The sequence below is a fragment of the Diadema antillarum genome, unplaced genomic scaffold (genome assembly GCF_040938485.1).
Source record: "Diadema antillarum isolate AM-2024a unplaced genomic scaffold, OU_Dant_1.0 seq00001282_RagTag, whole genome shotgun sequence".
NCBI classification, from domain to species: Eukaryota; Metazoa; Echinodermata; class Echinoidea; order Diadematoida; family Diadematidae; genus Diadema; species Diadema antillarum.
The window spans coordinates 2,085-26,578 of record NW_027272062.1 but is presented as its reverse complement, the minus strand read 5'-3'; the positions used below and the strand labels follow the sequence as shown (position 1 = coordinate 26,578).

Genomic DNA, 24,494 nt, shown 5'->3' with positions numbered 1-24,494 from the left:
TGTACTTGGTAGCTGAATAGACTTTGTGATTTCTCAAAAGACCCATAGGTTGCTCAGTCAAGTAGGTCTGTTAGACATGGCACCCCAGTCAAGTGTGTAGAGCCATATCATGGAAAAAAATATGTCAACTTAGTCATACATTTGACCATTTAGCAGCTTCAGGGCGGTGTTGATGGATCCTGACGCAATACACAACAACTTGGTCATGAACATATACTACAAAAATCCACTGCACAGTACATAGAAGTAAAAAGAGATGGAGCAGTATGAGGAGCTGCCTAGGCGCTCACTCACTCACCACGACTTATTCGTACGTACAAGTGGGATCGTACGTACAAGTGGGAAAGACACTGAAAGATTTGCTACTGATTTCGGCTGATGAAAATTGGCAATGGTGATTGCTTTAGAGTCCGCTCAGTTTATGAAAGATACATTTATTGTTGCACTCACCGTTGCCTGCGACGGAAGACAATGCCGACGACCAGGACTATCAAGAGTAGAGGGATACCGACTCCGAGACCAGCGATCAAACCCACTGAAGCTGCATGAACAACAACAAAAAAGACATGTTAAAGCTTCATATGCGATTACATAGTGAAATAACGAAGTGGATTATAAGAGTTATATGATTATGCATGCCTGTCATTAGTACTGCCAAAATGCAAAACTCTGTATCACCATTGGTGAGATGTTCGAGGAAATGGATTTCCAAATTTGGTGAGTCTCGAATGATACTTCTGGATCACGCAATTTTGAAAAAAAAGTCCTTTTTATTATGCAAAGTCATGTCAACTGCTTGTTTGTAATACCAATTTCAATAGCTACTAAATTTAAGAGCAACGTTTGTGTGGGAGAAAGAAATTATTCATGAGGGGAGATGTGTTGTAACGCTTTTATTTTTTTTTTGACGAATTTATCTGTTTTTTAAGATCGCTATATTGGCAAATTGACTGGTGAAATATAAATTTTATTAACAAACACGTCCAAATATTGAAACGATTGGGACTCGAACCTGTCATTTAGTGCTTTCCGTGCAGCGACGCTGCTTCCAGACGACTACTATGCCTGGTTGCCGGCACTTACACGATCGAAATTAGGAATAATTAGTCAGGCTCTGATCAAGTAAACACATTGCTGTATGATAAGTATATCCAAGATTGACAAAACTTCTCGAGCGAGAGGAATGGATCATCCACGAGGACGAGAGAATGTTCGTTTTTATAGCGACCTTCCGACATGTTAAAAATGTTAAAAACACAACGCAGACAAGGCTTGTTAAGCGAGAGAAATGCCGGAATTTAGAGCTACCAGAGATAGCCTGGTCGAATTGTCGCTACCAAAAAAAAAAAAAAAAAAAAAAAAAAAAAAGTAGATAGGCTCGAATCCAACTGATTTCGTTTTTTCCGAAATGTTTTGATTATTATTACATTGTATTATTTTAGATCAGCTGTGACGTAGCCTTATAGTTTGTGTTTCCGATTAAAGCAATACCATCCATATACAGCATCATAAGTCATGTTAACACAAATATTGAAATATTGTAATATCATCTCATACTCGGTAAATTAATTCAAGTTTGAACACACACACACACACACACACACCCTAAGCATCAGACAATCAGGATATCAGGATATCAGTAAAATACGAACCACTTGGTAGGGTTCTGGCTTGAATACTGTCGCACGGACCCGCTCCAGCAGAGGTGTATGCACAGACAGTGAAGTTATAGCTTGTGTAATCCGATAAGGACCGATACGTCAAAGTCGTAGAAGCCGTGAATATGTCCTCTGGAAAAGTAGGGGGGTCGTCATCTCGTAGCTTCACGAATGTACATCGATAGAAAATATCTCCATTCCTGGTTTCACATGGTGGTATTATCCACATGTATGTCAGCGCCTGTTTCGTGCTAGTTCCTACTGCAAGGTTACCGGGTTTTTCTGTAGGAACTACATAACAATCAATATTATTTTTACGAAGTTTGGTCCTACTTTTTTTTTCAAAATTCCCATGTCCATTATCTATTTGTATTACAAAGTACAAAAGCAAACTTCGATTTAAACTGGATTACACTTGTAGTGAACATCATGAAACCACAACCGGCTTGTAAGATATGGCTAAAGTACGCTACTGATACCACACGCGGAGGTTTCTCACTAATCATGCTAATCAATTTACACTTTCTTTATTTTATGTTTGTCTCTTTTCCTATCTTTTGCAGTCTCTGTATAACGTCCAGAGTTCATACGTAAGAGAAAGAGGTATGCATATGAGAGGTATTCATCCAAATCCTACATTATTTGTAAGAACAACCAAGATTTGAAGTTCATATGCAAAATTAGTTGATACAGACAAACACTAAATGTGACCCTGCACCTCAAAACAAACAAAAAGTCGCCAGACATGAATTTTTAGTTAAGACCATATTCTGAAAGAACAGACTTTAAGCTTTAAAATGATGTATAATTCAAATCAAATGGACTCTCCTAACCTATCTAAATATTGGAAAGAAAGCACAAACTCAGGAAAAGTGTGAACTGAGAAAAGAGGCTCTGATGTACAGTGTCTATTCAAGCGCTTAATCTTTACCAAACCGTGCTGGCTGTGAGATGAATGGGACAAAAAACAGGAAGTAAACCACCAGAGTAACAACAATGAAGGGATTATCAGATTAAACTGAAATTGAGCATGCCTCATTAACACATTCTGTCCATAATTAATGCCAACTTTCAAAGCAGTAGTAGTATCATTTCAAAAGTTATTAGAGTTGAAAGTGAAGAGTGTTGACAAGGTTTTTCAGAAATGAAAAAGGGATTCTAAAGACACACATAATCACACTATTCTACCAAAAATGTTCGAGATAAACTGCTAAAAAAACACACTTTCCTGCCCGTTTTATGATACCAAATTTCAGCATAATGTAAAAGAAGACCCGCTCTTTCAGAAAATATGAAAAAGTCAGGTTCGGCTAGGTTGACCCATGTCACTTATTTTCAGTCCTCACGCAAAATCAGTGTGTGCGACTTTATGTTTGTTTTGAGGTGCACGGTCACAAATGATACATTAAATAATGTATATGTCCAAATGATAGCCTTTGCGACTCACGAAAAAAAAAATGCACGTAGTCTTTCCCAAATATCACAAATTTCTTCCATTTTTTTCTTCCTCTCTCAAGCAGACGATTCAACACCTTTGCCTTTTCGCTGGCACCGTTATTACTCTGATGTTGTTTCATTTTTTTTTCTTCGTGTTATTTTAAGTCAATTTCATTATTCATAGTTATCACATGGAATATTCGAAAGAGAGGCTAACCGAAAACAAAAGATGTTTTTCATGCAAAAGATACCACCATGGATTCATGGTCCATAAGCCATTCACTACAGTTGAGAAGCATATTTAGATATATTTTCCACACACAATCATACTTTCACTCACTTAATTTCTGTTATGAAGTACCTGATTCATTTGAATGAAACATCGTCCACGATGCCTGTATGGCCATGTAGTCGTCACGTTCCACATAATATGGGAGGACAGTAAAGTTGTATGTTGAATGTGCATACAAGTCGTCATAGGTGTAGAAGGTCTCATTTGTTGTAGAGACTTTTGAGTTGTCTGATTCAGTGTCGTCGCACTGGTCCCGTAGTAGAAGGGTGCGTGTGACTTGGTAGGCGAGTGGGAAGCACTTTGTTGCTGGTTCTGCCCACAATATCTTGACGTTATCATACGACTCCGAGGTAGCTGTAAGATCGTCCACTGGATCAGGTGCTGAGTAGAGAAACATTGCTTTCGTTTTTTACGTCACTACTTTTGTAAAAAACAAAACAAAAAACAAACAGACAAAAAAAAAAACTACATACCATTGACTTACTCATGAGAATGATTCGGTTCATTATGTTGGAATACATGTACGAAACCATGAATACCAATACCACTGAAAAATACACTCACACACACACACACACACACACACACACACATACATATAATATTTACACATTAACAACTATCACAATAATTGGTGTACTTTTTTATACACAGTCTTTTACTCTGTCATGTCATATCAATTGAGACTAATTCTTTGAAAGTTGGCATTGATTATGGACAGAATGTGTTAATGAGGCATGCTTAATTTCAGCTTAATTTGATAATCCCTTCATTGTTGTTACTCTGATGGTTTACTTCCTGTTTTTTGTCCCATTCATCGCACAGCCAGCACGGTTTGGTACATATTAAGCGCTTGAATAGACACTGTACTTCAGAGCCTCTTTTTTCAGTTCACACTTTCCTGAGTTTGTGCTTACTTTGCAATATTTAGATAGGTTAGGAGAGTCCATTTCGTTTGAGTTATACATCATTTTAAAGCTTAAAGTCTGCTCTTTCAGAATACGGTCTTAACTAAAAATTCATGTCTAGCGACTTTTTGTTTGTTTTGAGGTGCAGGGTCACAATTCCACCTTCAGGATTTTCTATCACACTATAATGTTATATTCAGTTAAATTTTATAAGCCGTTAAGTATTTTTCTTATTCTTTTTTATAGATGAAATATCGTGTATGGTTGCGCTAACTTAAAAAAAAAAATAAAGCCTACCAATGACAGGGGTATTCGTTGCCAATTCAAATGCCACTTTTGTAATCTCAACTGAGACATATCTATGGGACCGCGTAAACACTTAGCCAATCTTAGTCAAGGGCGCCTGTGTGGGCAGTTGTGGTCACATTTTGTCGAATGTCTTGCATCGGCAAGAAACTTTGTGTTTTTACATATTCATGATCACTGATACTTAAAGAAAAAAAAATAAACAAACCATTTTTATGTCAATTGGTAGGGACCATCCTAAGAAATACAGAAAAAAACAACAACGTATGCACAGTTCATATTGCTCAGTTGGTTACGTGGGAGCTCAGCATCGGAGTCGTATATGAAATGATATGATTATGTCAATTTCAGGAATTCCTCTCCTACATCCAAAGTTTCTATTTCTAAATAGTATAAAGTCTCATGTTACATTAGATACTCGCAAATGTAAATGGCATACATTGTTCTTGACGTTGACTGTGACAGATAGATCTTCTGGCATCTATACAAAGTAGAGCTAGTTTGGCTGGACCCATATATTTATGCTGACATTTCTCTCTTCTCCATTGTGGTAAATCTAAATTCCTTTACGTATCACTACGTTGTAAAGGAAATGTAGTTATTAAGAGGTACATAATCATGTGTGTGTGTATGTGTGTGTCAGTGGTAGTGTCGACCAAACTGGGCGCCAAAGGAGTACTAGTACCACAACCATGAAAATCGTTTTTATAGCATGTATACTAACACCACCATGAAGCTTGGTGGGATCTTTTTTCTTTCATGCACCTGAGCCGAAGGAATAATTAATTTTAGTTTATAACTACGCGGTCCCAAAACAAAACATAAAGAAGCACATAAGCTCTTGTGTGATATTTTGTGTCGTTACTCATGGAGGGGAAAACAATTTCTTCGTTGCAGTTTCAGGAGTAATCCCTCTGAAGACATTACCAGCTGATTTTAGGTGAGCTTAGGTAAGCCCCCATCCACCAACTTCTCGACAGTGCTTGGGTGCTATGTAGTTACTATGAAGTGCTCACAATTTCTTATCGGTTTCTTTTTATATTCGAAGTAGGTATCTTATTGGCTTGGAACAAGGTGGCAACCTGGTGGCGACTCGAGTCTCGCTGGTTGCGGTGACGTCTCCGCAACATCTCCGCAACGTCTCGTGCAAGCTAGGATGATTTGCGGAAATTGCAAGAGATTTGAACATGTTAGATATTTTTCAAGACTATTCTATTTTTTAATCCTCCATCAGGCCACGGAGACGTCTTCTTGGTTGTAGCAACGTATCCAGGACGTTTTTGCAACCTTGCGGGTACCAATGGCGACCTACCAGCGACTATGCGGAGACGTTGCGGAGATGTCGCGGCGACGTATCCGTTATTGAGAAGACGCCTCGAGGATGTCCACGGACTGACGGAGACGGCGCGATTTTTTGGATATTTATATAGATTGTTGGATATACATGTAGGTTGTAAACTTATAAACATTTCAGCAAATATTTTGGCTTTTGAGTCGCACAAGTCGCAGCGATGTCTCCTCCAGTGAGTTAGGCTTATACGATCCGTGTGGACAGAAAGTCTTCATTGCATTAACTTACCTATAACATCAGTTGTTCCATTTATTTTCCCCTCAGGCCCGGGCAAGTCTATCGAGTTGATAATCACCACAGAGAAAATGTACTCAGTACAAGGACTCAAGTCGGTTGCAAGATGGGTGATGGAATAGTCACCTTCGAACCCCATGACTCTAAAATCGGCTGGGTATTCGCTCGGCCAGTACGTCAAGTTGTAGCTGAATGAAGACGAGTTGCACCTAAGCCACTCTGACCCAGGTTGGTTGGGCAGCTTTACATAGGAACCACAACATTTGTTACAGTTTGAGTAACATTTTCTTTTTCATTTCTTTAGATATGCCAAAGTACCTTGAATGCCTTAATAGATTTCTGTTCTCCATTGTTCTTATACATGTTATATACATTGTTCTTATACATGTTATATACATGTCATATGCATTTCAGATTGTAACAAATTGGTTGAGCAAACTGAGATATCTGATGTTATTGTATTCTCTTCTGAGGATGATCCCAAGCAATGTTACACAACCTTATTACCTTACCCATGTATGTCTGTTAAAAATGTTAGGTAGTGTATCCAACGGTATTGATGATATGAATACTCTTAATGATGATATGCCTAATCTTGACCTTATTTATGATGACCATGACGCTACATTCCATCCGAAACTAACAACATCTTGTAATATTTTACCGCAACACGTAGCACAGCTTAAGTCTTTCAGAGCGGAGTATACTTTCTCAGTTTTGCATTATAATATAAGGAGTTTGATTAAAAATTTTGACCAGTTACAATTATTTCTTGACACTTTCAATGTAAAACTTTCAGTTTTGGGATTATGTAAAACTTGGATGACTGAAAATTTCACTTCCCTTGTACAATTAGATGGTTACACACTGGTAACAAATAACAGAGTTTGTAAACGAGGTGGAGGTGTGGCATTTTATATGAAGAATAATTTGACATTTGAAATGATAACCCATTTAAATTATATGTCTGATTCAATTGAAAGTATTTTCATTGACATAAGTATGCCAGGTGGTAAAAAAAGTATTGATAGGAGAAATTTACAAGCCCCCAAATTGTAATCATTCTGACTTCATCTCAACCTTAGAAATTATTTTAGATTCGCCCTATCTCCGCAACAAACACGTGTACATAATGGGAGATTTTAACTTAGACTTACTTGATTATGGTAAGCCACAAACACGTGATTTTCTTGATACTATGGTATCATCCTCTTTCACTCCTTGTATCACCAAGCCTACAAGATTATTTGGAGCCTCCGCAACACTGATCGATATCTTTAAACAGCCATGATTATGATGATCAATGTATCGCTGTTACGGACATATCAGATCATTTTCCCGTTATAGTTTCTTCCATTTCTACTGTACCTGAATCGCATAAACAAAAGGTGTGTAAAAAATTATCGCAATCACGAGTGTTCTCCGATCATAACATCCAGCTGTTCAAACAAAGTTTATCCGAAACTGATTGGGATGAGGTTTTAAACTCCACTGATCCGAATGACGCGTACGACAGATTTATGAATATTTTGGTACCTTTATATCACTTGCATTTCCCTTTGAGAAATCAAAGAGGAAACTACAAAACAGTTCCGCGCTCACCCTGGATAACAAAAGCTTTACGTAGATCCATAAACAGAAAAAATACTTTATTTTCATGTAATACAGATTTGAATAAACCAAAGTACATTAAATATCGGAATACTCTTACGTCCCTGTTACGTAAAGCAAAAAAAGATTATTTTTGTTCTTTGTTTGAACAGCACAGGTCAGATGCAAAATCTACCTGGCATGTAATAAATAGCGTTATTCATAAACGTGTAAATAAGGGTATCATCGATAATATCCTTTGTGAAGGGAAGAATTTAAGAGATGATGTGGAAATTGCGGAAGCATTCAGCTCTTTTTTTTTGTTGTTAATATTGGTCCGAATCTGGCCCGCAATATTTTATCTGTACACAGACCCTTTCATTCTCACCTTTTAAGTTCCAATCCACAGTCTTTATTTTTTCTCCCAGTACTTGAAACAGAGGTCGTAGATATTGTCAATTCTTTTAGCCCCAAGAAGAGTACAGGTCATGATGGGATTTCTAATCACCTCATGAAATGTATTGTAAACGAAATACTATCACCCTTAGTTCACATTTTGAATTTATCTTTATTGTGCCCATTAAAATGAAAATTGCTAAAGTTATTCCAATCTATAAGAAAGGCAGAGAGGATGAGTTAGGAAATTATCGACCAATATCGCTTCTGTCATCTTTTTCTAAATTACTTGAGAAGGTGATTAATAATCGTTAAATCAAATTCGTAGACGATTGTGATATTTTAGCTGATAATCAATTCGAGTTTCGGAAAAAAAACATGCAACCACCCATGCTATATTACTACTGGTTGAGAAAGTTGTAAGAGTTATAGACACTAAGTCGCACACAGTCGGTCTGTTTCTGGACTACTCCAAGGCCTTTGACACAATAGATCACGAAATTCTTTTGTATAAACTAAATCATGACGGCATTCTTGGAAAGGCCTTGGAGTGGTTCAGAAGTTATCTTACCGGTCGATCTCAATTTGTTTCCGTAAATAATCATGAATCTGATATAAACTCGATTTGTTGTGGTGTTCCACAGGGCTCCCTCTTTGGTCCTCTTTTATTCATTTTATACATCAATGACTTCCGTAACTCATCCTCTCTGCTGTCTTTTCTTCTGTTCGCAGATGATACAAGTCTCTTTTATTCTCACTCAGATCCTTATGTTTTGCTCGATTCTCTGAATAATGAACTTAAGTTGGTGTTTGAGTGGATTCAGGCAAATAAATTGTCGCTTAACATAAATAAGACCAATTATATGGTTTTCAGTAACACAATAAAATCTCTTCCAGGTTTAGTTTTAATGAACGGTTTACAGTTAAATCAAATAGATTCAACAAAATTTTTAGGTATTTATATTGACAGTAACCTTTCATGGAAGGTACATGTTGATTATTTATGTGAATTGTTGTGCATGAATGTTGGAATTATTCACAAACTGAAATATCTCTTCCCAAAGCCAATATTGCATTCTCTTTATACAACTTTATTATTACCTTACTTTAATGACGGAATATTAGCCTGGGGGAATTGCTCAAAGACTAAAATTGAAGCTTATTTTTGGTTCAGAAAAAGGCCTTATAATTATAAATCGAGCACAATTTTTTGATCACACTGATGAATTGTTTGTTTCAAGTAAATTGTTAAAAATTTATGATTTGTATTTATATCATGTTGGAATTTTCATGTATAAGTTGAATACTGGTGACCTTCCTAGTATATTTTCCTCAATGTTTGTGAAAAACAGTGATATTCATACTTACCCTACAAGACACAGTGAATCCTATCATTTTTCCCCTGTTCGTACAGTTCTAGCCCTTAAGACAATTACATCTACCGGCCCTTCTTTCTGGAATGACTTAGATTCGGTTCGGTTGCACTCAAGTTCTTTAAGCTCCTTTAAGAAAAATCTCAAAGCCAATTTTCTAAAATCCTACTTGTAATTATTTTGCCGTAATCGCTTAAATTTTTTTTTTTTTTTTGCATATACCCAAATGATGCCTCGCTCGGAAGACCTCACCAGTTTGATTAACTTCCTACTTTTCTAAGCATTTATACCATAAGTTAATCATAAACATTATACTTTGTACCTCCCGTAAACATTGTAATATTCTCGATATTTTGAATTTTGCATGTTACGTCACTTCTGACTTTGATATACTGTACTAAAACCCTATGTTATATTTTTGGAACCCACATCCTACAAGCTTTGCTTTTTAGTGGGTTCCTCATATTACACGTTAAATATGTCCTTATACATTTGTGCATTATTGGTTGAAACTGACCATTGTGTGAAAAACATTTCTGCTTCAAATCAAATGGAATATAAAACTTGTACGAAATGTGGAATATGGAAAATGAATAAAAAATATAATTATATAAAGGGTCATGTAGAACGCTGATGCACTACACATTGCCATGTTAATTTTTCTTTATGGTCTCTCTTAAACATTAAATTAATAAAATTGTATTGTATCACATGCACAGCTCCGCACAGCACAGCATAGCACAGCACAGCACAGCACTCACCTCAGCACAGCATTTTGGTAAAAAATGCCTATTGATAAGAAACAAACGAAAACTATTTTGAATTTCTCCTTTACTTTTAATTTCATAAATTATTACAATATTTTCGATTTGACTATTGATTCTGCTTTGGTAGACACGTCCATTATACAGATATGTAAATCGATTTTAAGCTTTGAATTTTACCCCGAGGCCTCGATCCATGTCAAGCTGCTGCTTATGATCGCGGTCTCCTGCTTTTCTGTTATTATAATAACCAAAATGTTTAATTTCTAATATCAATTTATCCAAATCCCCTCTGTTATATTCTTCTCTTTGAAATTCGTTTAATGAAACGACGTGATCATTATGCTCTGAATGAATACTTCATTATTATTCATAAAATCTACAAGTGTTGATTTGATGATTCTCCTCCGAACTTTCTTTTTTGTGAGTGATATGCTACATGTTTTATACATCGAATACTGTCATGTTCGTAGTGTGTATATGTATATGTACCTTGAATTAATTTGTAAGACAGTATATGCTTGCTTAAATGTCGTGTAACGTGAATATGTGTATTCTTTTGTTATGTGTGATTTGGAAAAAGGCAGAAATAAAATCAATCAATCAATCAATCAATCAATCAATCAATCTTTATTGTGCCCTTCGCACAATTACCCCCCACTCAGTGAGTGGCAAGATTTTCTTTATGTATCTCTTTACCTGGGGCCATCTTCCTCGTCAAGCTAAGCTTATGATGATGGTCCCCTGCATTTCATTTTTATCATTTCCTATTGCTTCCTTTCATATATGATATTCGTACTTGAAAAAAGGAAAATGTATGTAAGATCGAAACGTTACGAATATTAGCTGTGTAAATGACTATGTAAGTATTTTGTTGATTTGTTGATTTGTATTGATTTTGAAATGCAGAAATAAAAACTGAACTGAACTGACCTGAAATCCAGAATAATAATTTGATTATCATCTTTCACTGTTGCTCTTGGCCTACCAGCGGCTTCCGGCTGTCATTGACATTACTCTGTTGTTGCCAGGTACTAACTTATACACATGAGTGGAGGGGATATACCGTGTACAGCATCTTGTCCAAAGACTTATAAACACTAGAAGGGATTCTAGCAGGGATGTCCGATTGAAAGTCCAGAGTTATATGCCCTTTGCAACAGTGTCCCATTATAAATAGAGTGTTATAAAGAACTGCTTTCCAGTAATAATGGGTTCACTATCATCTCAATCTTACATGTAGAGCGAAATACACCATACCTTTATGTTTCATCTTTTACTGCCGTCTTTCGAACCACTTGATATCATTCTTACCTGCCAAGTTACTTCGATACTAACTGCACCAGTGATGTTGACAGTCATCGCTGATGGAGCGTAAAGAGGCGCTGAGAACATTTGGCAAGCAATGAGAAACAAATTGAAAAAAAAAAGGTCAGTGTAAAATAAAAAAAGACCTGTATGAGACGTTAACAGCCACTCTTATCCCACACTGTTTTCATATTGTAACCAAAATAGATTATGTGCATATTTATGACCTTAACACTAATTTTAGGCGTTTCTATTAAAGCAAACACACCCGCGAAAATGATTTTTACAGCATACACCAGGTTGTACACTGAGATATTCGAATTTAAAACATGTAGGATAATCCAAAAGTATTGCTTGGACTCACCATCGCATTGTGTCTTTACTCTGATAGGTGAACTGCTGATCCCACCCGTTGGTATACCGTCTACCTCTCGCCTGACGGACAGAAGAAACTCATAATCTCTATATCCATAAAGACCAGTGATATTAGCAGTGCTGTCCCCAGAGATGACAACGGGTTCATCAGAGTTGCCTGTGTTCCCTACGTCATCTGTCCAACTGTACGTAATCAGGTACGAGTGCACCGGTCCAGTGCCATAATCGTAGCCGTCCTTCCAGGCGTTCCATGCTATTAAAACTGAATCGCTTGTTACATCCAATATCCAGGGAGAATCCACCAGTCTTGGCAATGCTAAAAATAAGAGAACAACGGATAAATATAGCCTGGAATGTTTGTGTTAGAAAAATATTTCTTACTCCTGTGACTAACAAGACTAGACATGGTGTAAGCCTTTTCTGATTGTCTGTGTAGTATAATGATTTACCTGAAAAGCCAAGATAACGGTATGTTTGGTATTGTTCTACGGTATGTTTAGAATTCCTTAGTAGTAATACTCGTGTTCTGTTCCGTATACGGTCGTTGACGGTAATTAGAAACATGAATATAACAATTGCTTCTTAAGTCTTATGAGTATCAGACTGCGCCTGCAAAGAAATAGTCATCAAATTTCCTTTATTGACCCCCCCCCCCCACCCCCGCAATTAAATGACAGGAAAAGGAAAAAAAAAACTTGCATATATAAAATCGATCCCTGTGGTTACTTAAAGATGACTTGTTGCTGAGAGCAGTTATCTAGCAAATGCATGGTTCTTATGATCTTATTTGTCTATATGTACGTACCAGTGGCGGTGTATTAAATTACTGCAAGAAGACGAAAGCGCTAAGTCATTTGATTTGCACGTGACGATGAGACCAAAATCAGTGTTAGATTTAAAAAAAAAGCATGTTACGAATTTAAAATATTCTGGCGGCTCATTGTATTGCATTAAACCTTTGCGATGGTGAAGTCTTAATGTTGTTAAATACAATACCAACCGTTCATTCTATCACTATCAAATTAGCTGACTCTATAAAGACCTATGAGTGGGGTCATGATTATGCTTCCATATATTGACTTTACACATTAAAACAAAGATGCCCGACACCAAATTCTAGTTTACCGGCTACCAAGAAACACTAAAGCCTGTCACATCCTTAACTTCTACCTTCATATAATTCCAGTATGCTCTGAACTTTTCTAGTGACAGTAACAGAAACGCTGCTTAGTTTTTTTCTTCTTTTTTTAAGTGTTATGTATAATAGGGGAACTTTTGTTATATAACTATACCTTGCTGACAATCCGACCCAGCCCAGCCATCCGCGCAGGAGTCATCATTAGGACACTGGCCGCTAATCTGATCACAAGTGCTGCTAGTCTTACAGTGGCAGGGATAATTACATAGGGTTCCGAAATAACCTTCGTTGCACGCTCCAGAGGCTTGTGCAATTAGTTGACAAGGGAAATACAATTGAAAACTGTTTAAAAATTTCAAATAAAAGCGAAAAACACATTTCATTAATATTCTTTTACAGTAATTGTTACATTCCTTAGCAAGCAAATATGAAGTTAAATCACAAGCATCTCATTACAAGCAAGAGACCCATGCAAGGGTGTCCATTTGTATACATTATTGTAGCCAGTCAGCAGTCAGGGAGACAGCCGATTTTTAGGGAATGGAGATATTCGCGAAAAATCGGGAAAGTTGGACTTAATGAATTATTCATGACCTTTCCGCAGTCTCTGGCCGAAGCTCGACGCGTACAAAGTCAATGGCTATCACTGCATCGTTTTGACATGCATGTCTTTAAAAATTCACCTTAAAAAATCCTCATTTAATGTTGATATTGAAATTTCACCCAATGAAAGATGAATAAATAAAGTTTATCTCCTCCAAAAATCAATATTCACATATAGTGAGGAAAATTTGTAATTGAAGGATGAAAACGCGAATCCAAAGTGTATTTTTTGAATCTCCGTGTCATAGTTTCTTTCAAGGCGTTCTTATTCAACGAAACACAGGGACGGACTGTGTGTGTGTCTGCAATGCGCTATGCATGAATCGCGTTAACACAGTGCACGCACGTACCGTGCGTACGTGAGCGCTGTTACCGCTGAGCTTCAACGTCTGTGGGAATTGTGGTAGCCTGTCATGCTTTTGCCGATATTTCTATCAACAATTCAGTTATTTTTTCGTCAAATGATCAAGAATTGGTGAGAACTGGTATTGAACTTAGATAGTCCGGTCCCCTAAACTCCTGGTTTGCCCGTATTTCTGTGGAATGTCCGAATGAAAAGAGCAAGAGAGGACCGCCACCGTAGGTGTTCTAATAGGTTGCATGACGCTGGAGCTCTCGCACAGCCGTCGAACGTCAACTGCGGACCGCCGGAGCTCCGGGGTTCTTTCTTTTGCTACATGACCATCAGTGTCCTCATACTTTCTTGCTCTCTTGCGATCATGCTCACTGGGTTAAAAGTTACAAGCCTCATGCAACCACAAGGTTACCTCATCTAGATCATCGCAACATCACACGTACACTATCACGGTAATGAACCAGGGAACTATATTGCGACATCCACCCTCACTTTGTCTCTAGAAATGTTTGATCAACACGTCACAATCACATATGCTAACTAAAATAGTTGAAATTGAAATAGAGTTAATAGATGATAATTACCTCTCACTATTAGTCTTGTCTTGTGAAGGTTTTTGTTGTTCTTCAAACTTGCATGTCTCTTCCTCGTGCTCTAACTTCGATCAAAACATAGGTCTGCACGACCATGCTCCGCCTTCCAACAACACAATGTCGATGTGCATGGTCAATTCACTTGCTGTTTTGTTTTTTCTGTCATGGGGGTCGCGAAAGGTAAGTGATTGGGGATTTTGCTTATCAGCATCATCACTGATCACGGGTACGCAGCAACAGAACGATGGAGGAGAGAGGGGGAGAGAGGGGGAGAGAGAGGAGCGCTAAAAATAGCTACACACAACGACCCGTCCTCCAACTCGATGCGGATGACCCTCCGTGTGTGTACGCTCGCGTGTGTGTACGTGTTTCTCTCTCTCCCTCTCGGTGAATTATTCTCATAGCGACTGGAAAAAGAACATCTGTAACGGTTCGCTCTGACCATATCGCGTCGCTCCGTTACGTAACATCTACTCGCGGTTCAATGTTCCCTCTTTTGGGGGATTTCAATCTTCCCTCAAAATAGGTAGTCTCCCTGACTGGTAGCAGCAGAAAAATATTAGAATGTAGAACATTATATTTTCAGTGTGCACTTTATTTCTATTGTCTAATCTGGGGGTTCTTGTGGCATGGTGCCAATGGGCCAGATGCATAAACGCTAGCAATTGCTAGTGCTAGCCTTTTACCTGAATCCGTATGCATAAAAACAAGCAATTGCTTGCGAGCAGTAGCTCTTGCTAGCAAGCACAAGCAATTGCTCGCTGCCCGCAAGCAATTGGTCAGAGACCAAGCATTTGCTTAAAAACGTATGCATAAAATATACCCTTTTCTTGTTCTTGCTAACAACTGCTTACGATTTTCCAAGCGTTGTAAAATTAGATTGAGCTTTTGCTTAACTGGGAAGTTCCCTTTTAAGTATCATTTTCATATTCATAAAGGAAATACCACACTCTTGTGCAGGAGTGGCATAAATCTACAAGAAATTACTCATATGTAGAGTAATAAACTTTTTCGTTTCCACAACTGGAATGTCCAGTTGTTGAAAATGTGATGAAAAACAGGTAGGATGTCTGACTTCGGTGGAGAGCAAGGAGACCTCTCTCCACGTGCGATCTGGCACATCCGGGCTAATATAAGTAACGATGGAAATCAGTCAGTACGTGTGTGTGTATATGATTATATAGATGTGTCTGTGCGCCTGTGTGTGCATTTATGAGTGTCATTTCATAGCTATTTTGCTATGTCAGGAAATGTTTCCGAACACACATGCCCTTTCAAATACAAGCTGCCACACTCTCCTTTGTTCTTGTGTTCGCACAGACGTGACGTCCCTTTTGTGCGGTACAAGCAAAGGGTATAAGCACAAGCAAAAAGTTATGCATATGGATTTAAGCAATTACTTGAGCTAGACCTTTTGCTAGACGAGCTTGTGCTTTTGCTTGAAGCAATTGCTTACAAGCAATTGCTTGTTTTATGCATTCGGCCCAATATCACCAACATTTTGTCACCCTTGTGATAATGCCTGCCAAGTTTGGTGACAAATGTGACCGTGCACCTCAAAGCGAACATAAAGTCGCACACACTGATTTTGCGTGAGGACTGAAAATAAGTGAAATGGGTCAACCTAGCCGAACTTGACTTTTTCTTATTTTCTGAAAGAGCGGGTCTTCTTTTACATTATGCTAAAATTTGGTATCATAAAACGGGCAGGAAAGTGTGTTTTTTTAGCAGTTTATCTCGAACATTTTTGGTAGAATAGTGTGATTAGGTGTGTCTTTAGAATCCCTTCTTCATTTCTGAAAAACCTTGTCCACACTCTTCACTTTCAACTATAATAACTTTTAAAAGGATAGTGCTACTGCTTTGAAAGTTGGCATTAATTATGGACTGAATGTGTTAATGAGGCATGCTTAATTTCAGTTTAATCTGATAATCCCTTCATTGTTGTTACTCTGGTGGTTTACTTCCTGTTTTTTTGTCCCATTCATCGCACAGCCAGCACGGTTTGGTAAAGATTAAGCGCTTGAATAGACACTGTACTTCAGAGACTCTTTTCTCAGTTCACACTTTTCCAGAGTTTGTGCTTTCTTTCCAATATTTAGATAGGTTAGGAGAGTCCATTTGATTTGAGTTATACATCATTTTAAAGCTTGAAGTCTGCTCTTTCAGAATATGGTCTTCATTAAAAATTTATGTCTTGCGACTTTTTGTTTGTTTTGAGGTGCAGGGTCACAAATAGAAAAAAATGTGTCTTCTTCATCTTCTTCTTCTTCAAGAAGAAATAAAACAAAATGAAACTTGCCCCCCCCCCCCCCGCCATGAACAAACTTATAACTACAGCTATATCCTATTAAATCATAATTATGTGACCCTGCACCTCAAAACAAACAAAAAGTCCAGCTAAGTCCAGCTAAGTCACTAATAAAGCAACGCCTTCCATCCTACTATAATATTATATTGTACTATAACACTACGCAAGACGGACGATGAATGATGGCAAAAGCTCACTTCAGATTTTAGCACTAGTGGGGTAAAAATATACGGAACATCCTCATTTTTCTTTCTTACCCTGACACAGATCTCCCCAATACCCAGCGGCACAGGCTCCTAGGCATCCAGTGGCCGAGTTACACGTCACACCGGACGCATAGTTACAGTTCAGCTCACAGTTGGCTCCAAAAGTTCCTCCGTAGCAAACTGAAGAGAGAATAGCAACGCGATTGCCATCGTGACTGCTTTAAATGTAATCGCTATTTTATATATTAATGACATGAAATGAAATGATATATGATATCAAATGAAACTCGTAACGCACGATTATTTGAGTAGCCGATGCACCGAATCTAATCATTCTATTCAAACATGCTGATTGTGTGTGTGTGTGTGTGTGTTTTTGTGTTATTGTCTGTGCAAGTTTAGTATTATGTCTACTTTTGCTGTGACCGCAAACAACATGTTTCGTTGATTTTATAGTCACCCTTCTCATACATTACATCCATCTACCAGCCACCCTTCCAACAGCCAAGCTCCTTATCCGTTCTCTGGTTTCTTTCTCGCTGTCAAGATCAACTAATATTCCAAAATGCTGATAAGCGACAATCTGTTCCCACTTCCTTTCCGCTCCCTTTGCCATGCTGTCTTCACCACATCTCATATGTAAGCAATGTGTACAAAATGCAAACAGGCCACCGAAAAGTCACCGAAAAAAGACTGTTAACACATGCTGTACACTGTAAATGCGTTGGGAATAAATTGGAGAACATTGAATAAAGAAAGACACTTGCATTCTGACTCCAAGAAGAAGCAGTCATGCCTCGATCATTCTCTCACTGAGTTTAAGCATCTAACTGCACCTCTACAAATATGAAATGTGTGTGATAAGTGTGGGTAATCGTGATGAACACAACATATCTAGCCAAAAAAAAATATAAAAAGTTTGTTTGTTTGTTCTTTTAGATACATTGTCATGAACGAAAAATTAAATATTTTCATAAGAGGCTTGAAGCAGAATCAACCTGATGTTTGCCCGTTTTACTGCACTATGTTCTCCGATTATGATCTTTAAAAATACTTTTGCAAACGTTTTCCAAGCAAAATATAAGAGATGACGACTGGAAACATCACGTAATCATAGTGTATTCTATGGTAGAATTACTCAGAGAGACAGAGAGGTGCCCGTATTTCTCTCTTATAGGCCTCACGTGTTCTCTTTTGCGATGATTGTATCTTGGTATTTCAAATTACTAGTGTCAAAAGCGGAGCTATTGTCATGATGTACCTGTACACGTAAAATGAAATTGACGATATTCCTCATAAACCTTACCGGCGTTCCACTGAAGGGAACTATCTTGGTAATATTTCTCGTAAGCAATGATAGTAACGTCATCTACCCATCACTGACAACTACTGCTGTTTTCAAAGACTCAAATACAGTCCCCAAATGTGTCAGTATACAAATAACCAATTTGTTAGGCAATTGCAAAGGGTACATTAAAAAGCAAAACCTGTTTCGCATCTGTTTCCTCCGAATCCGGCTTGGCATGACATACCCACAGGGTCAGAGACGGACAAGAGGCGATGTTGGCAGTTTCCGCTAGATGAGCAGACCACCGTACAACTCTTCCCAAAGATATTGTTACCACAACCTGCAATCATGGGTAATAGTAAGTAAACAATGAATTACACTTCTTTGCATAAGGTAATGCAGAGAGCTGCCTGTAAAACAGTACTTAAATTATGTCAATTTTTATTTCGATAATCTGCCTCTCATGCCCCTCAAAAAAAATGCATTGTATTTGGGTTCTTTTAGATAATTTGATTTGATTTGATTTGATTTGATTTATTTTCCGTATGGAATCATTTACAATTTTTTATCAATATAATTCTGATTCCGATACGATTATGATTCTGATTTGATAATCAAACATAATAATCATATACAAATATGATACCCATTATAGCTAGTTTCTAAATTTCAACAATTTTGATTACACATTATTTGTGACATAATTACAGTTCATGTGTCATGAGTAACCATACAGCTACTGTCAGTTATTGTCAATAATTATGTAAATAAAGAAGGAGACTTGAATAGTAATGCAATGCTAAAAAAAGAATAATCAAGATTTTTTTTTTCTTTTGGTTCTAATTAACAATTTTATGATGAGAGAATCGTCTTCTGCCTGACATTGGATTAGACTTCGGCAAAAGATTTTGGTAACGAACCTTGCGAAACAGTCTTTACTTGTTTGATTTCATAAGGGGTTAGTTTAGGTTTTGGTGCATTCTCCAGCCTGCTCCTTAGATGAACATTGAGTCAGTGAACCGTGGTACACCTATTAGTCCTTAATGTTGATATTTTATTTTGAAAATCTCAGAATTTTCTCTTCAGTTATAGTTTGAAAAAAAGAAAATCCAGTATAACCAAGAGTATCTCTATGTTTGTCGAGATCCTTAGAATTAATCAGGGTATCAGTTAAAGCGCTGAACTCCAAACCATTGTTCATCGGCCCAACCAGCAACTCCTGGATAAAGAGTTCACAAGTGCAGTAAACATGAGTTCACTCACGTAAAAAAGGCATGTTTACTTTTCAGTATTTATTGATTTCAGAGTCAAAACCGCGTCAATTATAATATCTCATTGCCACTTGGGTAATGCATGCCGTCAAACCCCCGTTTGAGACGAGACCCCATCGCCAAACGAAGCTGATGGGGTGCTATACCCCCCTAACGATTCCTCGTGCGAGAAGTGGGAGTAGATGTATTTGCCCACTGCAAAATAACTTTCTACTCAGGCGTGGCAAACCTGGAGGCCAAGCCAGGGCTTAATGACTGCAACAGCTGTCATATTACGTAAGAGCATGATAAGGATATCTGCCTGTGGCAGACCATTCAAAGTGCACTCAATTATCTCTATTCTTTGTAAAGTTTTAGATTCTATATTCTATTGAGAAATTCTATAGTCATCCGTTTTGAATTTCGAACGAAAAAATTTGACCCATAAATAACGAAAATACAGGAATAAGAAGGAGAGCATTGTAGAAGTTTGTCGACACACACACGCACCATGGAACTACATAGCCCATGCCAAAACCAAAACAATCTCCTCCTCTCGCGGGTGCCCCCCCCCCCCCACCCCCTCCCCTGTGGCGGTGACTGATGCTTAGAATAGGCCAGGGTCAAGAAACAGGTGTTTTATATCTTTGGTTTTTAAGTCCTGGATTGCCAAGATATACACTGGCATTGTCTACAGGGGAGTAGCTTCTTCAAACGAGAGATTTGCCTCATGATATGTCATACTTGAAATAATAAACATAAACAAAACTCCTGAACTCTTGAACAAGGATAGGAACTTCGATTTTGATCAAATATTCATCATTTTTCTTTCCATAATGACTATAAACTGACCTGGAATTCTCTAAATCTTCGGGTCTGCAAGGCGAAAATTGTCGTTACGAATATCGTAATGGCATGCATTTGAACACCTTTCTGAACACGAACAACATTGATACATTGTTTATGGACTAGGTGTTACAAAAAAACATTTCCCACTTTTGATCCTAAATAGTTCAAAAAACTATATTTATCAGATAACACTGTTATTGATACGGGGAATAGCTGAACAGTGTACACTTTTGTTGGAGGTAATTTAAAAATGAAAGCATAAATCAGGTTCATTAAATTCAAGGTTTATCTTAAGGTTTGGTTCCAGATTTTGCTCTATTGTCAACTCTTTAAAAACTTTAATTTTGCACTGGGGTCAAATGGCGTGTACAAAAGTGGGTGGTTAACACCTAGACAATGTTTCTGAACAGTGGCAAGGGTTTGAATGCTCTATTACATATTCATGAGAAATTCCGCTCTTACAGCTAGTCTTTAATCATCCTTAAATGTATGTGTATGCAAGCACATGAAAACAAGTGCTTTTTATGTGCATGCAATTTACCCTTTACCATGAATTCAGACTAACATCGCCCAGGGCAGTTGATCATGCATTATTGATAAAGCATTCATGTGCCTTGGAGCAAGAGTCCAGAAGCCTAGCAAGCAGAGCTATCAAAAGGTGGTATTCGTGGCCAGGCGCGCCGGAAGCAGTTTTGGATTGGGGGGGGCAAACATTGGAGGGGGCTCAAGATTAGACCATGCATATGTTACACAATATACACATACACACACACACGCACACACACATCTATATATATATATATATATATATATATATATATATATATATATGTAAAGTGGCGTACGGTGGGTCGAAACATGGGGGGGGGGAACCATAAAGTAATTTTGACGGTCTGTATGCTTGTGCGTGTGTGCGTGAGCAATAATGGGACTACAATACATTACGGAATGTGATACATTCAACAACGCAGTCATTGAGGAACATTGTAAGTTTTCCTTACATGGATTATGGAATGACGGTGTGAAACGATCGACAAATTATATACTGTCAGCAACGTTGTTGGAAGGTAAATGGCATAACAATTCAATGCGAGCGAGCGAAGCGAGCAAGCTTGAAAATTTTGACATTCTACAGTCCCAAAAAGGGGTTTGTAGCTACAGTGTATCTTTCACTTTGGAAATTAATGGGGCGGCGCATCGGGCGCAACTGCTGGCAATTACTGGCAGCAACATTAGGAGAATGGCATAACGATTCAATGCGAGCGAGCAAAGCGAGCGAGCTTGAGAATTTTGACATTTTACAGTCCAAAAACTCCCGTTTGTAGCTATATCTTATCTTTCGCTTTGGAAATTAAGGGGTGGGGGCATCGGGCGCAACTACTGGCAATTACTGTCAGCAACATTAGGAGAATGGCATAACGATTCAATGCGAGCGAGCTTGAAAATTTTGACATTCTAGAATCCAACAACTGCCGTCGTAGCTATGTTTTTCGCTTTAGAAATTAAGGGGGAGGCGCACCGGGCTCAACTGCTGGATGCGAGCGAGCGAAGCGAGCGAGCTTGAAAATTTTGACATTTTACAGTCCAAAAGCTGCCGTTTGTAGCCATATTTTTTCCCTTTTATTCATATATGTGACCCTGCACCTCAAAACAAACAAAAAGTCGCCAGACATGAATTTTTAGTTAAGACCATATTCTGAAAGAGCAGACTTTAAGCTTTAAAATGATGTATAACTCAAATCAAATGGACTCTCCTAACCTATCTAAATATTGGAAAGAAAGCACAAACTCAGGAAAAGTGTGAACTGAGAAAAGAGGCTCTGAAGTACAGTGTCTATTCAAGCGCTTAATCTTTACCAAACCGTGCTGGCTGTGCCATGAATGGGACAAAAAACAGGAAGTAAACCACCAGAGTAGCAACAATGAAGGGATTACCAGCTTAAACTGAAATTAAGCATGCCTCATTAACACATTCTTTCCATAATTAATGCCAACTTTCAAAGCAGTAGCACTATCCTTTCAAAAGTTATTAGAGTTGAAAGGGAAGAGTGTGGACAAGGTTTTTCAGAAATGAAAAAGGAATTCTAAAGACACACCTAATCACACTATTCTACCAAAAATGTTTGAGATAAACTGCTAAGAAAACACACTTTCCATTCCGTTTTATGATACCAAATTTTAGGATAATGTAAAAGAAGACCCGCTCTTTCAGAAAATATGAAAAAGTCAAGTTCGGCTAGGTTGACCCATTTCACTTATTTTCGGTCCTCACGCAAAATCAGTGTGTGCGACTTTATGTTCGTTTTGAGGTGCACGGTCACATATATACATATTTATTTTATTTTCTTTTATTTTTATTATTATTATTATTATTTTTTTTTTTTTGGGGGGGGGGGGGGGCAAAAATGCGTTTTGCCCCCCCCCCCCCACTTTTTGGATTGGGGGGGGGGGGGCGGCCTATCAACTTTTGGGTGCACATGCTCGAGGTCAAAGGTCAAAAGGTCAAGGTCAAATACATAAAATTTCACTATTTCCACCATATCTCTGCAATGCCTGAAGATATTTTCTTGAAAGTTAGTGTATTCATGTATTACGTAATTAAGATTCTCTGACGAAAGTTTAGGGTAATGAGGTCAAAGGTCAAAGGTCAAAAGGTCAAGTAAAAATATTAAAATTTCACTTTTTTCTCCGTACCTTGGAAATTGTTCGAGGTATCTTCATGGAACATACATGTACTGACTGGCAGTGATTATCTAGACAATTTAGGATTTATGCGGTCAAAGGTCAGGGGTCAAAGGTCAAGGGCAACACTTCACAATTTTACTATTTGCCTCATGTTTATGCAATGCCGGCAGGATTATTTCTTTTTTTTACACTTGGTGTATGCATGTATAACCTAATAGAGATTCTCTGGAAAGTTTTTTTTTTTTGTTTCAAAGGTCAAAAGGTCAAAGATCAAGTGAAAGTGCTGAACTAAGTTTTTCCTCCATATCTCGGAAGTGGCTCAAGTTATCTTTAAACTTTCTACATATTTATGCATGTTCTACCTGACAGTGATTATCTTATGAATTTTAGGGTCAAAGGCCAGATGAAAATGGTAACAATTTACTATTCAATACAGAAATTGCACTTTTTCTCCATACCTTGAAAATTACTCAAGGCATAAACGTATGGATTGGTCAAAGTCAAGTTAAAGTCCTTAAATCCCAAATCATACATGCTCTCCTATTCATCCAATTAAACCTAGGTAAAGGAAGGTGAACATTCAACACATTTGTGACAAACTTGTCATTTTAATATTTAGCCAATTTTGTGAAAATGTAATCACACATTGTCCACATGTACTATCTAGACCTATAAGAAGAATCATGCATCATGGCGGAGGCATACCAGTCGCCATAGCGACATTTTTAGTTGCATTTTGATGTTGTACGTGGTGCAATATGATGCATTTTTTCGCGTCTTTTGTGGACTTGAAAAAATCCCACTTGTTTACGGTATACAGCAATATATTTTGATGGTGATTTTTATCAAATAATTTGGCTATTAAATGGTATCATTTCAGTAAACTTCTTGTATCAATTCTTACATGTCTACATCATGAACGCAACCGAACCCGAGCAAGCGAAGGGGTGGGGGGGGGGGTGGGAGGGTTTGTTCCCCCTCCCACGTGAGAAGTTTTTAGCATTTTGATGTCGTAAATGGTGCAATTTGATGCATGTTTTTCATCAACTTGAAACAGTCCCACTTGTTTAAGGTGGCAATATATTTTGATGTAAATTATCATTGAACAATTTGCCTAAAATGATATCATTTAGATAAACTTCTTGTATTAATTCTTACACTGAATGTCATGAACGCAACCGAGTCCGAGCGAGCGGAGCGATGGAGGGGGGGGGGGGGGAGGGG

General features: G+C 37.9%; 1 protein-coding gene across 1 annotated transcript in view; it reads right to left on the bottom strand.

Annotated features, from left to right (window-relative positions):
* The window catches only part of LOC139745650 (receptor-type tyrosine-protein phosphatase mu-like), a gene marked incomplete at its 5' end in the record, with an annotated part of 48,110 nt that extends 29,284 nt beyond the window's left edge, over nt 1–18,826 (bottom strand). Inside the window, 9 exons of the mRNA XM_071656047.1 lie at nt 451–541; nt 1,653–1,949; nt 3,457–3,768; nt 6,181–6,427; nt 11,624–11,694; nt 11,982–12,308; nt 13,285–13,434; nt 17,250–17,378; nt 18,686–18,826. Of these exons, the coding sequence (XP_071512148.1) occupies nt 451–541; nt 1,653–1,949; nt 3,457–3,768; nt 6,181–6,427; nt 11,624–11,694; nt 11,982–12,308; nt 13,285–13,434; nt 17,250–17,378; nt 18,686–18,826 (1,765 nt within the window). The remainder of the gene's footprint in view (nt 1–450; nt 542–1,652; nt 1,950–3,456; nt 3,769–6,180; nt 6,428–11,623; nt 11,695–11,981; nt 12,309–13,284; nt 13,435–17,249; nt 17,379–18,685) is intronic.
* Between the last annotated feature and the right edge of the window lie 5,668 nt (nt 18,827–24,494).